At 57.3% G+C, this 13,675-nt stretch overlaps 1 protein-coding gene across 1 annotated transcript in view; it reads left to right on the forward strand.

Moving 5' to 3' along the window:
* SH2D6 (SH2 domain containing 6) overlaps window positions 1-4,083 on the forward strand; it is a 6,246-nt gene extending 2,163 nt beyond the window's left edge. The window contains exons 3-11 of the mRNA XM_024743951.1: window positions 14-74; window positions 723-888; window positions 995-1,040; window positions 1,440-1,515; window positions 1,665-1,695; window positions 1,829-1,868; window positions 2,274-2,320; window positions 2,798-2,956; window positions 3,589-4,083. Coding sequence (XP_024599719.1) covers window positions 14-74; window positions 723-888; window positions 995-1,040; window positions 1,440-1,515; window positions 1,665-1,695; window positions 1,829-1,868; window positions 2,274-2,320; window positions 2,798-2,956; window positions 3,589-3,705 — 743 coding nt within the window. The 3' untranslated portion in view covers window positions 3,706-4,083. The remainder of the gene's footprint in view (window positions 1-13; window positions 75-722; window positions 889-994; window positions 1,041-1,439; window positions 1,516-1,664; window positions 1,696-1,828; window positions 1,869-2,273; window positions 2,321-2,797; window positions 2,957-3,588) is intronic.
* The last annotated feature ends 9,592 nt before the right edge of the window (window positions 4,084-13,675 follow it).

Genomic DNA, 13,675 nt, shown 5'->3' on the forward strand with positions numbered 1-13,675 from the left:
GTTGTGCCTACAGCCCAAGGCAGCGTGGAGCCCGCCGGAGGCCACGAAGCAGAGCTGGCCCTTTGGGAGGCGAGGTAATGGGGATGTCCTCTCTCCTTCCGAGGCCCACCTACTCCCCACCCCGAGAAGGGGAATCCTGACCTCCATGAGGTCGGGGCCGGGGGAAAGTTGAGCTGGCCTTACATTGATCTCATGCTTTGTCCGGTCGCCACAGCTGTTCCTCATTTTTACCTGCCAATCCCCCCCCACCCCCAGGCAGGCAGTTGGGGAGGAGACTGAGGCCCCGAGACACGTAATGCTTTGCCTGAGGTCACGGAGTCCCTGACTCCGGGGCCCCTTCTGCACCTGCTGAGGTCTCTGGGTCAGGCGGGGGGCACCCCGGGGGTGTGAAGTAAGGCCATCGGCGGGTGAGGATGGCTTTCTCCTGGGACTTCACAGCTGGCTCTGAGGATCCCCTCAGAGAAGTTCCAAGGATACACCACCCTTCCAGCCTAAGTTTCACTGAATTTCTTTCTCCCTGCTGCTGCTGGCTGGTGGGTCTCTCCTTTTCCTCCCAGAGCTGGGTGCACCAGACCGGGCGGTGAGCGGCCCCTCACTCTAGGATTCTGGCTAGGAAGTTGTTGTTGTTGTTGGTGGTGGTGATGGGTGAGCTGGGAGGGCCAGGAAATATTCCTAAATCCAGGGAAAAGGCCCGGAGCCGAGCCTCTCCCCCTCTGCCACAGGCCCTGGCGGGGCGTCCGCCAGTGTCCTTCTGGGGAGGGCGTCGCCCAGAGCTCCCCTTCGGTGCTCACTCTCTCTGAGCACAGGACGGGGGAGGTGCTCATGGGCTCCCCCTTCCGGGCAAAGGAGCATTTTCAATCATTCCAGGTCCACCTTGTGGGCGGCGCGGTGGGGGTGGGGGGTGAGGTGCCAGTAGCTCCCCCAAGGGATGGCTTCGTCCTCCTTCCCACTCACTGGTCAAACCCTGGGTCCCATACGCCCCTTCCTACCCTAGGTGCCGGGCCCAGCAAAGAAGCCCGAGGAGGACATTTACCGAGACGGTGAGCCCAGTCCAGGTGAACCCTCCCTCCCTCCGCCCGCCCCGCCCCATCCTGCCCTGAGGTCCTCTGCTGCCCACCGGCAGCGCGATGCAGTCTCCTGGCTCCATCTCCTGCCCCTTGTCCTCTCTCAGCACCCCTACCGTCACACATCTGCCTTCAGACACCCACATGGACGCCTCTGGTCCGGCCTGCCCCACACAGTGCCTGCCAAGGAGGGGACCCCCTTAGAGCAAGGGCTTGGGCGGGGGAGGCTTCCCAGCTGTTGCAGCCAGGACTGCGCTCTGCTTGGTTGGAAGGGCTCCCCAAAAGTCAGGCTGCGGAGAAGCTGTCCCCTGCCCCACCCCGGTCACCCGGATTTCCCCGCTTGGTGCTCAGCTCAGCCTGCCCTCTCTGTTTTAGTCCCGGCCTTGCCTCAGACTCTGAGCTCCCAAGTCCTGAGGCCCCCAGTCCCTCTACCAAGGACAGTGGGGCCCAGGTGAGTGCCGCAGGTGTGTGCTGGGGGCCTGAAGGGCCTACCCAGGCTTCCCAGCCCTGACCCTGGGATCTCCAGGATCGGGTCACTGGACTTTTTCTTTTGAAGGAGGTAAAGCCCCTGAGCTCTGTTCCCCAATTCGCTCCCCACAGGCCCACCACAGCCCCCCAGGAAGCTCAGAATGTAAGAGGCTGGGGGTTTGGGCTGGTGGTGGGCTGAGCTGGGACGGAGAGAGGGAGGCTCAGGGTAGGACTTCCGGCGCAAAGGAGCAGGCCTGCAGGGCCAAGCTCTTCTGACCCAGCATCCTGTGTGCCAGGGAGCGTCGAATGCCACCTCTAAAGGTGAGTACCGCCATTGTCAGCATGAACCCAAGCCCTCCAGCAGGGCCTCCCCTGCGGGCCTCAGACCGCCTCCCAGCCCCCCGCACCCCGCTTCACTGAGGGGGTCCCTGCAGCTCTGACTCCAGCAGAGAGCAGGTCTCAGAGCACCCCCTGGGCATTCTCCAGGATCTGCACCAAATCAGGAAGCTCCCAACCTGTACCTTAAAATCACTCACTTGGAGGTCACGCGTGGCCTAGCCGGTGGGTCCTACCAGAGCCCTGGGGCGGGGGAGTGAAGCACTGGGTGTCCCGCTTTGGGCTTCAGGCCTTTGCACGCCCTCTGTGACCTCCCCAACCTTCCCAGCTGGGCCCCAAGCCTCCTTGGCCTAATCCCCTCTCAGCCCCAGGGCTATAATCTGCTTCTTCCGGCAGGAAGGATAGCCTCTCTTTGCTCTGTAGCTGCCACCCAGAATGCCTCAGCTGCTGAGGTGAGGAGGGGCTGGGAGAGGGCTGGTGGGGGAGGCCCATGGGAGCAGAGCCCGAGTCCCTACCCAGAAGCCCTCTCGGGTGGGTGTCCACCACTGAACACGTGTGTGCAGCTCCAGGCGCGGACACATCTTTGTTCTGCTCGAGTGGCCGTAAGCACGAATAACTGCAACCTGGGGGTTCTCTGCTTCCCACCCCCGATCCGGTGCCCTGGCACATCGCTGAGCCGCTGTGTGTGTATGTACAGGAAGGCGATCTGCTGGGCCAGCCTTGGTACTCAGGGAACTGTGACCGCCATGCTGTTGAGAGTGCCCTGCTCCGACGCCAAAAGGTGGGGCACCTCAGGCGCCCTGCGCCTTCTTGGGAAACCGTTTCTGCCCAGGGACTGAGGCTGGCTGAGCCGGCAGAAGCAGCCAGGCACGGGTCAGAGTCAGGGCTATAGCTGGAAGGTGAGGTTGACGATGGGCTCTCCTCCTCAGGACAGGGCCTACACCGTGCACCCCAGCTCAGGCCCTCGTGGTTCTCAGCCCTTCACCCTGGCAGTACTTCTCCACGGCCGGGTCTTCAACATTCCCATCCGCCGGCTGGATGGCGGGCGCCACTACGCCCTGGGCCAGGAAGGCAGGAACCACGAGGAGGTGGGTACTGGAAGAGGTAGGGGCTGAAGGGCAAGACACAGCAGAGCAGCCCCTGGGCCCAGCCGGGAACACTGCCCTGGGGAAGGCCCCCCATTTTTGCCTTTTTCTGGAGTGGGTGGAAATCTTAGTGGCCAGCGCCCAGAACTCCTTCCCAGAAGCCAGCACTTTGAGAAGAGGCCCAGTCTGCTCTGGGGGAGACACCCCCTCGTGAAGAGCCCGGTCTGCATGGGGCCCAGGTGGGGGCATTTGTATGAACCCAGCTGGGAGGAGGGCAGGGCCCAGGTAGTCCGGATTCGTGTCTGTACCAAGGACTCAACTTTGCACCCAGCACTTGCTAGGCTGCAAACTAGAGACAGTCACCACTCAGCTCCCCACACGGAAGGACCCGGGCAGAGGCCTCAAAGTTATTTCATCTGGCCTGGGAAATAGGAGTCCGGCCAACAACATGCACACGGGCGCCATCACAGGAAAGGCCTGGAATTGGGCAAGCAAAATGCAGTGGGGCTTCATGGGGCAAACAGGAAGGAAAATATTTAGAAAAATGTCAACAAGCTCCCTCGCCAGAGCCCCCCAGCTCCCTCAGGAAGTTTCTCCCTGCATGAGGCTCACTGATGCCCTGCTTGCCCGTCCAGCTCTTCTCCTCCGTGGCCGCCATGGCCCAGCACTACCTGCAGCGCCCCCTACCGCTCGTGGACAGACACAGCGGCAGCCGGCAGCTCACCTGCCTGCTCTTCCCCACCAAGCCCTGACGCCACAGCGCACGTGCACCCCGGCCTCCGGTTCCATAGTTTGCTCCTCGGGCTGTCTCCCTCTCCTCTCCCAGGTCTCCACCCCGCCAGCCCCCGCTCCTCCATCCCGTGCCCCAGTCCCTGCAGGCCTCCCTGAGAGGCACTGGGAAGGGTCGTCCAGAGACAGAAAGGGTCCCTAAGATCCCACCCCATGCTCACCCAGAGCCTGGCACTGCCACTCCCTGCTGCACCTCCAAGACTGGGAATCAGGGGACAGGCATGGCCTCCCAAGCTGCTCTGAATGAAGGCCTCCTCTGGGAAGCTGAGCCTCAGGGGGATAGATAGTAAGGGCACTGCTTCTACACAAAGGGAATCCTCTCACATTCTGGAGGAGGCTTAACACGGGGCTGGCATCTGGAAGGAACTTGGTCGCCCTGAACATAGTTTGCTTTCAATAAATATCTGTTGAATGAATTCTTGAATTCCGTTGAGTGAAGCAGAGATGGCCTCCATGAGGCGCCAAGGTTTGCAAGTGCCCCAGGGCACAGCCTGGGCCCGGGAGCGCCGGAGCAGTGGTGGCCAGGCCAGGACAGAGGAGCCAGCCCCATTTCTGCCCCTGACTGGGGCCTTGGCCCTTAGATGGTCTGTGGTGGCCGCCCCGGGTGGCTCAGTTTTGTTTCCTTCTGTTTGTGGGAATCGGGGTGGGGGAGGGGAGAGGCTTGGTGTTGCACGGCCACCCCATGAAACGACAAGAATGGAGTTCGGTACTTGACCACCACCCATTTACCGCACAGCGATCCATCGGGGAGAGAGGCGCCTGATTTTGCGCCCTTGGTGTTGTCTGGAGTAGGGGAGACGGGCGGACCCCCGTTGATATCTGGGTATTGAAGGCTCCACGCGGAGTTCAGAGGAGACGAGAGGCCATCGGAACACAGCTGCGCGACCGGCGCGGCCGGGGAGGGAGGCTCCAGGGCTGGGGGCTCAGAGATAGGCCGCTGGCCCGCGGGCGGGGCAGGCGGGAGAGCGGAGGAGGGCGGCCCCGCGCGGGCTGGGCCGAGGGGCGGGGGCGTCCCCGGGCCCTGGCGCGGCGCCCGGAACACCCCGTGCCGGAAGCGCATGTGACCGTGACTCCGCAGAAGTCGCGAAACAAAGGGCGGCTCAGCGGCTGCCGGCGCTCGGGCTGGCACGGAGGGTTCGGACTCCTGCCCCTGGCCGGGGTCCCGGCTCTGCCCCGACAGACCCTGCGCGCCCAGGCCGGGCGGGGAGGCTCCCGATCCCCCCGAGGCCCTGGGGCGCCGGGGTGGGAGCAAGGGAGCCCCGGGGAGGTGGTGAGGGAGGGTGGCCCCGCGGGCAAGCGGTGAAATGCAAACACGAGGCTGGCTGGACGCTACGGGGTCCAGGCTGGGCTGAGAGCGTTGATGGTTGCCTTCACCACTGCCGGCTCTGGCAAATTACCCTCTCCCGACCTTAATTCCTGTAACAGAGGTGAAGATAATTGTCCCTCCCAGTTATCCTATGGTTGGGGAGCTTGAGTGAAGCGGTCCATGTGGACAGGGAGGACAGTGCAGGGCCTAACGGGCTGCACTCTGGTCCTTCTTTCCCAAATGAACCTGTGAATTCCAGTCAGCAAACTGCCACTTTCAGTGTTCACACAGCAGGGCACCAGGAGGAAGAGCGGGGTGGGCAGCTGGCACAGGGCGGGGTGAGGGTGGGCACTGCTGTGCACCGTATGTGGGGATGGGGCCCCAAGAAGCCTCCCTCTGCTCGGTTAGCCAGCCCTGGCTCCCTCTAGGCGGTGGATGGGAGTGGCCACTCTACACTTTCCCCGGGCTGACTCAGGTAGGAACTCAGGGCTGGAGAATGTGGGGGGGCCACCTTGGGGGGGGGCTCAGGGTACATATGGAATTGATTAGAACCCTGCAGTTCTCCCCGCAACCCAGTACTGAACCAAGCAGTTAATGATTAGGACAATAGTATCATAGACTCAGTGTTGGATGCACATTCCTGAGTTGTTTTACGGATACTCTAACTGCCACCAGAGGAAGAATGGTAACTGCATGATGACCACATTGTAGCCATGACATAAGCTGCTCCATCTTGAGCAGTACGGAATCTATGGCTAGTACAGTCCCGAGAGCTGGCCAGAAGAGAACAGAATTAACATCATTGCTCATGATAGTCTATGTCTTTGTGGGCGTCAAAATGATTGTAGCTTGCTCTGCCCGTATATGTAAGCGGGCAAGTAAAATTGTCCGCAAAGAGATGCTACAGACCCAGGCTGACATCTTCCATTTTGAGAATACTGTGCCCTCTGTCAGCGTGAAGAAGTTACAGAAGATAGACCGTCGCCCGTAGTCCCATAGAAGTGGAATGATATTTGACAGTGGGGAATTGAAAGTAGCTCTTTTGTCCCTTTCCTGTTTGCCCATTTCTGTTCCCCTCTAACCTTAAAAGAACCTAATTATAGGAATGAGATCACTAAGCAATTGGAACGAACTTCTGATCTCTCCTGAATGCACACCATGCCTTGTCTAACTTGTTGATTCTTTTTCTAAATTAAAAGAAGGAAGAATAAAGAATTAAGCAGTTAAAAAATGACTAGCTCTCTCTCCGCAACTGCCCCCTTAGCAATCCTGCAGGCAGATCACACAGGCAAGATCACACCTGAAGAGTCAGCCAGTCTGCCCTCAGTGGAGAGTGATGCAGAACCCAACCTCCTGCCTCGATGATTCACTGAGATTCTTCCCCCTCATGTTTCCCCTTTAAAAATGTCATGGCTGAGCAGAATCTATAGAGTTGGTCTCTGGACATGAATCCACCTTCTCCCCAGATTGCCGGCTTTTCTAATTAAAGTAACTTTCCTTTCTACTGACGCTTGCCTCTCAAATTATTGGCTTTTGAGCGGTGAGCCGCAGAACCTGAGTTTGGTAATGCATACAGTCAGACTCCTGCATCCCCCACCAGACGTCCAGGTTTGACTTCTCTGGAGGAGCCCTCCACCCTAGAGCCTGTTTTTACCGAGTCCTGAATTTACATAGCCCTGAAGCCACGTGGCCTGTGGGAGGTGAAGTAGAGGCCACAGCACAGAGCTCGGGAGTTAGTGGCTCAACAGGGACTCTGCTTAGTCCCAGCTGGGGGACTGACTTTAAGGGGACTAGTCTCATTCCTTTCCTCCCTGGCGAAAAAAGAGAGGAGTAGTCCAGGCAGTGGGGGCAGTCTGTGATAAGGGACCCAGAGGGCCAAAAAGAACGTGGTCTGGAGAGCAGCTCAGCCTCACTAGTGGCTCCTCAGACTGCAGATCTGTGCTTACGTGTCCCCTTCTCCAGGAAGCCTTCCCGGCTGCCCCAGCCTGGGCTCAGGCACTTAACACATCTGAGAGCAATTGCTTTTTCACTCCAAAGGACCAACTGCTACAACAGCCCACTGTTGTGTATCCAGGGCCTGGAATAGAGTAGGTGCCTAATATTTCTTGGAAGAGTCACTGAATAGGTCAAGTCTACCCTGGATCCCTCTAAGACTCACAGCGTTCCTTGATCAGGGCTTCCTTTGTAAGAGAAAAATCTAACCCAGTGCTTCCCAATAGAACGTTCTGTGATGATAGGAACGTTCTGTATCTGCATCGTTCAGTACAGTAGCCATTAACCCCAAGAGCACTTGAAATGTGACTAGTGTGACCAAGGAACTGAATTTTTAACAATAATGTCATCAATTTTCAATTAATTTAAATTCAAATAGCCACATATAGGCACGGCTGTACTGTTGTTGTCTCTTGCCTTCCTGAGTGTGAGGGACAGCGGTAAGAGAGAAAGCTGGAGAAGTTGGTGGAGGGGGGCTGGGTCCGGAGGACACCAGGAGGCCTCCGTTATGAGGGTGAGCACAGGGGAGCCATTGAGGCTCTGAGCCGGAGTGGGCGCAGGAGGGATGGTATTCTGGGAGGATCGCTCTAGGTGTGGAGTGCTGAGTGGGTGAGAGGGCAACACAGAGGCAGGGAGAAGAGTTAGGAGCAGCAGATATTTCTGTGATCCGGAGAGAGATGACGCCCCTTGTTTTTCACCATGCCAGTCACCCTCCAAACACCCCCTTTTCCATTTCCCCTCACCCAGCAGGCTAGACTCTAGACAATTCTAAGCAGGGTCACCGACTGGGGGATCAAGCCTTGGAGAAATGCCATTTGGTGAAGAAACTCATGGATTACCCAGAGTGCTTTGCTGTCTCCAATGGCCTGGAAGGGCCTAAAACGTTCTATTGGGAAGCACTGGGTTAGATTTTTCTCTTACAAAGGAAGCCCTGATCAAGGAACGCTGTGAGTTTTAGAGGGATCCTGGCTCCTTGGTGGGAGCCAAGAAGGTGTACAGCTGGGAAGGGCCTGAAAATGTGGCCACGCCCAGACAAGACCACACCTGTGGGGCTCAGAATGCGCTCTAGGCAACCGGCCAGCAAGCTTTTCACTTTGGTTTCTAAAGAGCCCGTCTGGGAATTCCCCGGTGGTCCAGTGGTTAGGACTCGGCGCTTTCACTGCCAGGGCCCAGGTTCGATCCCTGGTTGGGAAATTAAGGTCCCACAAGCTGCATGGTGCGGCCAAAAATAAATGAATAAATAAAAACAAATAAGAGGTAGTCTGATCCCTGGGCAAAAACATGGGATCCGGGGGCCAAAGTCCCAACTTTGAATCCGTCTCAGTCACTCACTGCCCACGTGACCTTAACCTTGGTCTCCTCACTTTTAAAACGGGGCTAATCATACCTGTTTCTTAGGGTTGTTGTGACAATAAGAAATGCTATGCATATATATATGACATATGCTTAGCCTAACACAGAGCCTAACGTGTAGTAGAGCTGAATGACTGGTACCTAATAACAGTCCTGACTGTGAATAGGCCAAGCCTGTTTGGGCTCCCCTAACTCTAGTTTCCCCAACACACACACACATACATACACATGTGACCTTTAGGCACTGTTGGTACTATAATTATTGTTCTCTCTGCCCGCCTGGCTTTCCTACCCCCCTCCTCCTGGTAACACCACCCACTTCCCCCACCACAGGACCAGGCCTGTGACCTAGTTCTGGCTGGGACCAAAGCAGGACCAATCAAAGCCTTCTCTGAGATGAAGACATTGATGCTGAGAGAGAGATGCCCTCTCTCCAAACCTGAACTGGGCGGCAAATGGCCATCTTCCCTGCCATGTGGACAGAGCCTGTCTGCAGAAGTCAGGCAATGACGAGGAGAAAAATGGTCTTGGAGACGTTGGGTCCTGTCCCAAGGTCCCGGCTTTTGCTGCAGTGCCCCGCCCGGCTGTGTGAGCTAGAAATTTCCTTTTTGGTTTAAGCTAGTGGGGGTATGGCTTCTGATATTTGTAAAGAAGAGTCCTGCCTGTTATAGACACTTGTGTCCTTAAAGTTCGGGACATCAAGGGATTTGTGTGAAGCACAGAGCAGTTAGTGGTCAAACCAGAACTCAGCCTCATCTGGCTGGCTCTAGATCCACCATAAACTACACCACACGTTCCGCTCACCATTGACAAGTGCATACTATGTGCCAGACACCAAACTAGCGTCCCTTTCCTTCTCCGCACCTACTGAAGGACTCTCCCTCCCCACCTTCACTCCCAGCCTCTAAGGATCGTACCTCTCCACTAGGGTAGGGCCCAGCACACTCACTGCCTTCCCAGAATAATACTCCCAGATTTCTCCTCATGTGCCAAGGATATGAGAGGAGACAGCCAGCTACCTACCTACCTACCTACCTACCTACCTCCCTGTGGTGGTAGCAGGAAGGACATCCTTGCCCCGGCCCAGGGCTCCCTGGCAGAGTTCCTGCCCTCACCACTCTGAGTGTCTGTGATTCTACTGCCCTTATGGCTTTAGTGACCATCTATGGGGATACTGAGGTCATTTAAAAAAAACCAAAACTCCTTATTTATTTATTTGTTTGTTTGTTTATTTTCGCTACACTGTGCTGCTTGAGGGATCTTAGTTCCCCGACCAGGGATCAAACCCGGGACCCCTGCAGTGGAAGCGAGTCCTAACCACTGGACCGCCAGGGGATTCCCACTGAGGTCATATTTAAAGTGCTTTTAATCTCAGTTGTCCCAGATGTTTCTTTACTATGCAAATCTAGTTAAGGGGAGAGAGGGGCGTTGGGAGCAGAAGGATTTCAGGGACGTAGTGTCCGAGTCCGGTCTTCAGACAGCCATGGACCACAATGCAGATGTTACCAGTCGGTGACACAAAAGGAGAAAAACACCACCTGAGAAGTGAGCTCTTCCTGAAGCAAAATGATTCCATTTATTGGGCCATCCTTTAAAGAGAAACCAAGTTCCTCCTTCTTTGGGGGATTAAATTATATTTTCTTTCAGTTCACTAGATTTTGCTGGGCCTCATCTTTAAAATGAGGTGGGAGGGCTTCCCTGGTGGCACAGTGGTTGAGAGTCCGCCTGCCGATGCAGGGGACACGGGTTCGTGCCCCGGTCCGGGAAGATCCCACGTGCCGTGGAGCGGCTGGGCCCGTGAGCCATGGCCGCTGAGCCTGCGCGTCCGGAGCGTATGATCCGCAACGGGAGAGGCCACGACAGTGAGAGGCCCGTGTACCGCAAAAATAAATAAAAATAAATAAAATGGGGTGGGAGAAACAGGATGGTTGGCCTAGGTAACCTCCCAGGGCTTGTCCAGTCATCCGAGCTCTCCAGGGCCCGGGGCCATGTACACACTGCCTGGAATCGTGTCTCTGTCACCACCTGGCCTGCCTCACCACTCCTCTCGATCTCCCCCCGCGCAGCTCCCCGCCAGCCCCTCCCTGCTCAGCCCCACAAGGTTGGCCGTCCCGCTGAGCTCTCCTTGTGCCCCTTGGGGAGAAGCGCCCAGGCTGCAGTGCGCTCGACTAAATGATAACGCAGGAGATACAGTTTATAAAAGGCAAACGTGGGTCTCGAAGAGCCGAGCGTTTGTCCCAAGATACTGAGGGGATCAAGCCCAGCCTCCAAGCAGACCTGGAAGTTAGAAGGACAGAAGGTCATTGCTGAGGAGCAAAAAATCAAGAACAAGCACCGATGCAGGGGCTGAGCAGGGGGAAAACACGAAAGCAGACCAAGTTCTGGCTGAAGGCTGATGTCATAGACTCCTACGACACCTGAGCTGGGGAGCCGTCTTGTCCTGTGTCCTCATGCTGTAGATGAGATTAAGGCCCGGGCAGGGGAGAGGGGTCTGTGATTGGGGGGATGGGGGGGTGGCAGGGCCAGGCACGTACATTTTTTTCTCTAGCACCACCTCAGCTGGGGATAAGGCCTGGAGATGGAAAGGAACTGAGGGAGAGAGACTTAGAAACCAAGTCCACAGGAGGCCAGAAGCGTTAAGTTAGGGCTGATCCAGGTCCCCCACAAGCCCTTATGTTCCTGCTCTGGCCTGTCACTCTGCTGTGGCCCCCTTCACAAGTCACCTTTCCTTTGCCCACAGCCCTCAGCTCAGCTCTCTGGACACCCCAGATATCAGCCCCAGATGGGCTTGGAGCAGGAGGCTTGTAAGAGAGCTGGAGAGTGAGGAGGGCTGATGGGGACCCTCAGGAGGACCCCTAAACTCCACAGGCCCTTATTGAGAAGCTCTGGGAATCGGGGAGCTGAAGGGGAGCTGTCATTGCACTTACATTTAGAACAGACTCCTGGGACTTCCCTGGTGGCCCAGTGGGTAGGACTCTGTGCTTTCACTGCAGGGAGTACAGGTTCAATCCCTGGTCGGGAGAACTAAGATCCCACAAGCCAGGTGGTGTGGCCAAAAAAATTAAAAAAAAAAAAAAATCAGACTCCGTCCCCCCGCCCCCCAGTACACTTTTGCACCCCAAGAGAATCCAGGGACAGAAGAGGTGTCAGCAGCTGTCAGGGATGCTTTAAATCCCAAACACTGTGGCTGGGCCTGGGGAGAACAACAGAACCAGGAGTCCCTCTGTGAAATTCCTGTCTCATTCAACCTGAGATGAATCATTAACAAATCAAGTGCGAGGTGGAAGGCCACACTGAAATACATATATCCTGCCCTTGTCTGTAGCACCTGCTGCTCTTGGTAGAGGGTCATTTTTAACGTGGTGATGTCAGAGGCCAGAGAGGAACCAGCCCCAAAGTCCCCAAATCTACTTGGGAGGTGACACCGACTCTAGGAAGGCTTCCAGCAAGGAGACCTTGGGCAGGCAGGGTGAGCCCCTAGGGCCCTGAGCTGTGCCCGCCCTTGATCACATGGACCGTTCTTGGCCCGGGAAGCTGGGAGCTGGGACAGCTGGGTGACCTGGAAGTGGAGGGCCTGAGGAGACCCAGGCTGCCTGTTCCTCCTTGTCACCCTCTCCCTGAGAGCAAAAGGCAAGGCCAGGAGGCTCCTGGGAGCCTCCTGCCTAATTCCCAGGGCCTGGCTGCCAGCTCTGCAGCTGATGCAAGGCCAGGGGTGAGTGAGCTCAGCCTGTTCCTGGCACGTGGCGCTTCCTGTGCCCCACCCCTCCCTAGAAAACACACCCGTTCGTTTCCCTCTGCTCTAGCCCTCCTAGGTCTCCAGCTCCCTTCTTCTGCAAGCAGAGCAGGGCCACCTAAGGATCTGGGAGCAGGCCCTGCCTGGGGCTAGGGTAGCGCTAGGCATTTCTGAATCAGCCCTGCTCCCCTGCACGGGCGACCTGTGAACAACGCTGGGACCCGGAGCCCTGCCTCCCACGGACCTGCCCAGTGGGAAGAGAGGGCCTGGGCACCCCTTGGTCCTCCGCTTCTGTCCATGCCAGCCCACTTTGTCTCCAGACCTTCTGATCCCTTTATGGGTTTTGGGTTTTTTTGGTTTTCTTTGTGGCCGCGCCACGTGGCATGCGGAACTTCCCCTACCAGGGATCGAACCCCTGTCGCCTGTTGTGGAAGCGCGGAGTCTTAACCAGTGGACCGCCAGGGAAGTCCCTTATCCCTTTAGAAGGGTGGACTTTCCCCTTCCTGCTGTCACCTCTCACTTTCAGTGCCCAGGCCCACGGGAGGAACGCCGGGGCCCTGCCACCCTCTCAGGGACCCTCGAGGCGTCATCAGCTCAGGACGAGGCTTCATTCGGCATCCATTTAGGATGAGCAGCCATTTGCTACGAGCGTGGTGACAATAACCTGATGTGTAATAACCTAGCACGTAATAACGGATGACACGTAGGCCTCGTTTTACAAAGTGCTTTCAGGATGAATTAGTGCCCCGAGGGATCCTGGTGACAATGCTGTGATGTAGGAAGGCCTGAGATGAAGAAGCTGAGGCCTAGAGAGTTATGTGGCAGAGCCAGGAGTCACGCCCACAGGGTCTCCCCACGTCCCCGTGCTGCCTTGGTCCTGTCGCCCAGGCGTGCCCCCGAGCAGGAAGCAGGCTTGCTTGTTACTGGAGACCCAGTTTAGACAGAGGGACTATTTTCAGGGAAAGGAAGAGCAGACAGGGGAGGCTGGGAGAACAGGGCTTGCTTGTGGGTCTGGGGTAGAGGCACGCTGGGGCCAGGCTTGCCTGGGAAGGGCCTGGAGACCTCCCGGGAGGCTCTGAGATCTGCAGTTCCTGTGCCTCAGCGGCTCACTCAGACCGAGGCTCACCGGCCATGCTGACCTCGGGCACCTGCTGGGCTGGGGATGCTGGCCCAGGCCCTCCAGGTTTGGCCCAGGAGCAGTGGCAGTGGCCATCTCCGGCTTCCCTGTGGATGCCAGGGCTGAATGAAGCTGTCTTCGTCATCTGCCCCTTCCTACCTTGGCCTGCCCTCTCCCCTCAGCCATGCCTGACCTCCCTGGGTGGCCACACACACACATCTTCATGACCCTCCCCACCCTCCCGGTAGCTCTTGTTGCTGACACAACTTCTGAGGCCGGTGCACTCAAGCTGCCCAGTTGGCGGGCGGGGAGCACACAGTGTCCTGTGCTGGAGGACACAGCCTGTGCCAACCGCACCTGTCTCTCCCGGACTCAGATCTGTGATGAAGCCGGAGGGGAAGAGGGAGGATGTGTGCCCTTCTTGGTGGAAGG

Source organism: Neophocaena asiaeorientalis, unplaced genomic scaffold (genome assembly GCF_003031525.2).
Source record: "Neophocaena asiaeorientalis asiaeorientalis breed wild unplaced genomic scaffold, Neophocaena_asiaeorientalis_V1.1 scaffold114, whole genome shotgun sequence".
Lineage (NCBI taxonomy): Eukaryota > Metazoa > Chordata > Mammalia > Artiodactyla > Phocoenidae > Neophocaena > Neophocaena asiaeorientalis.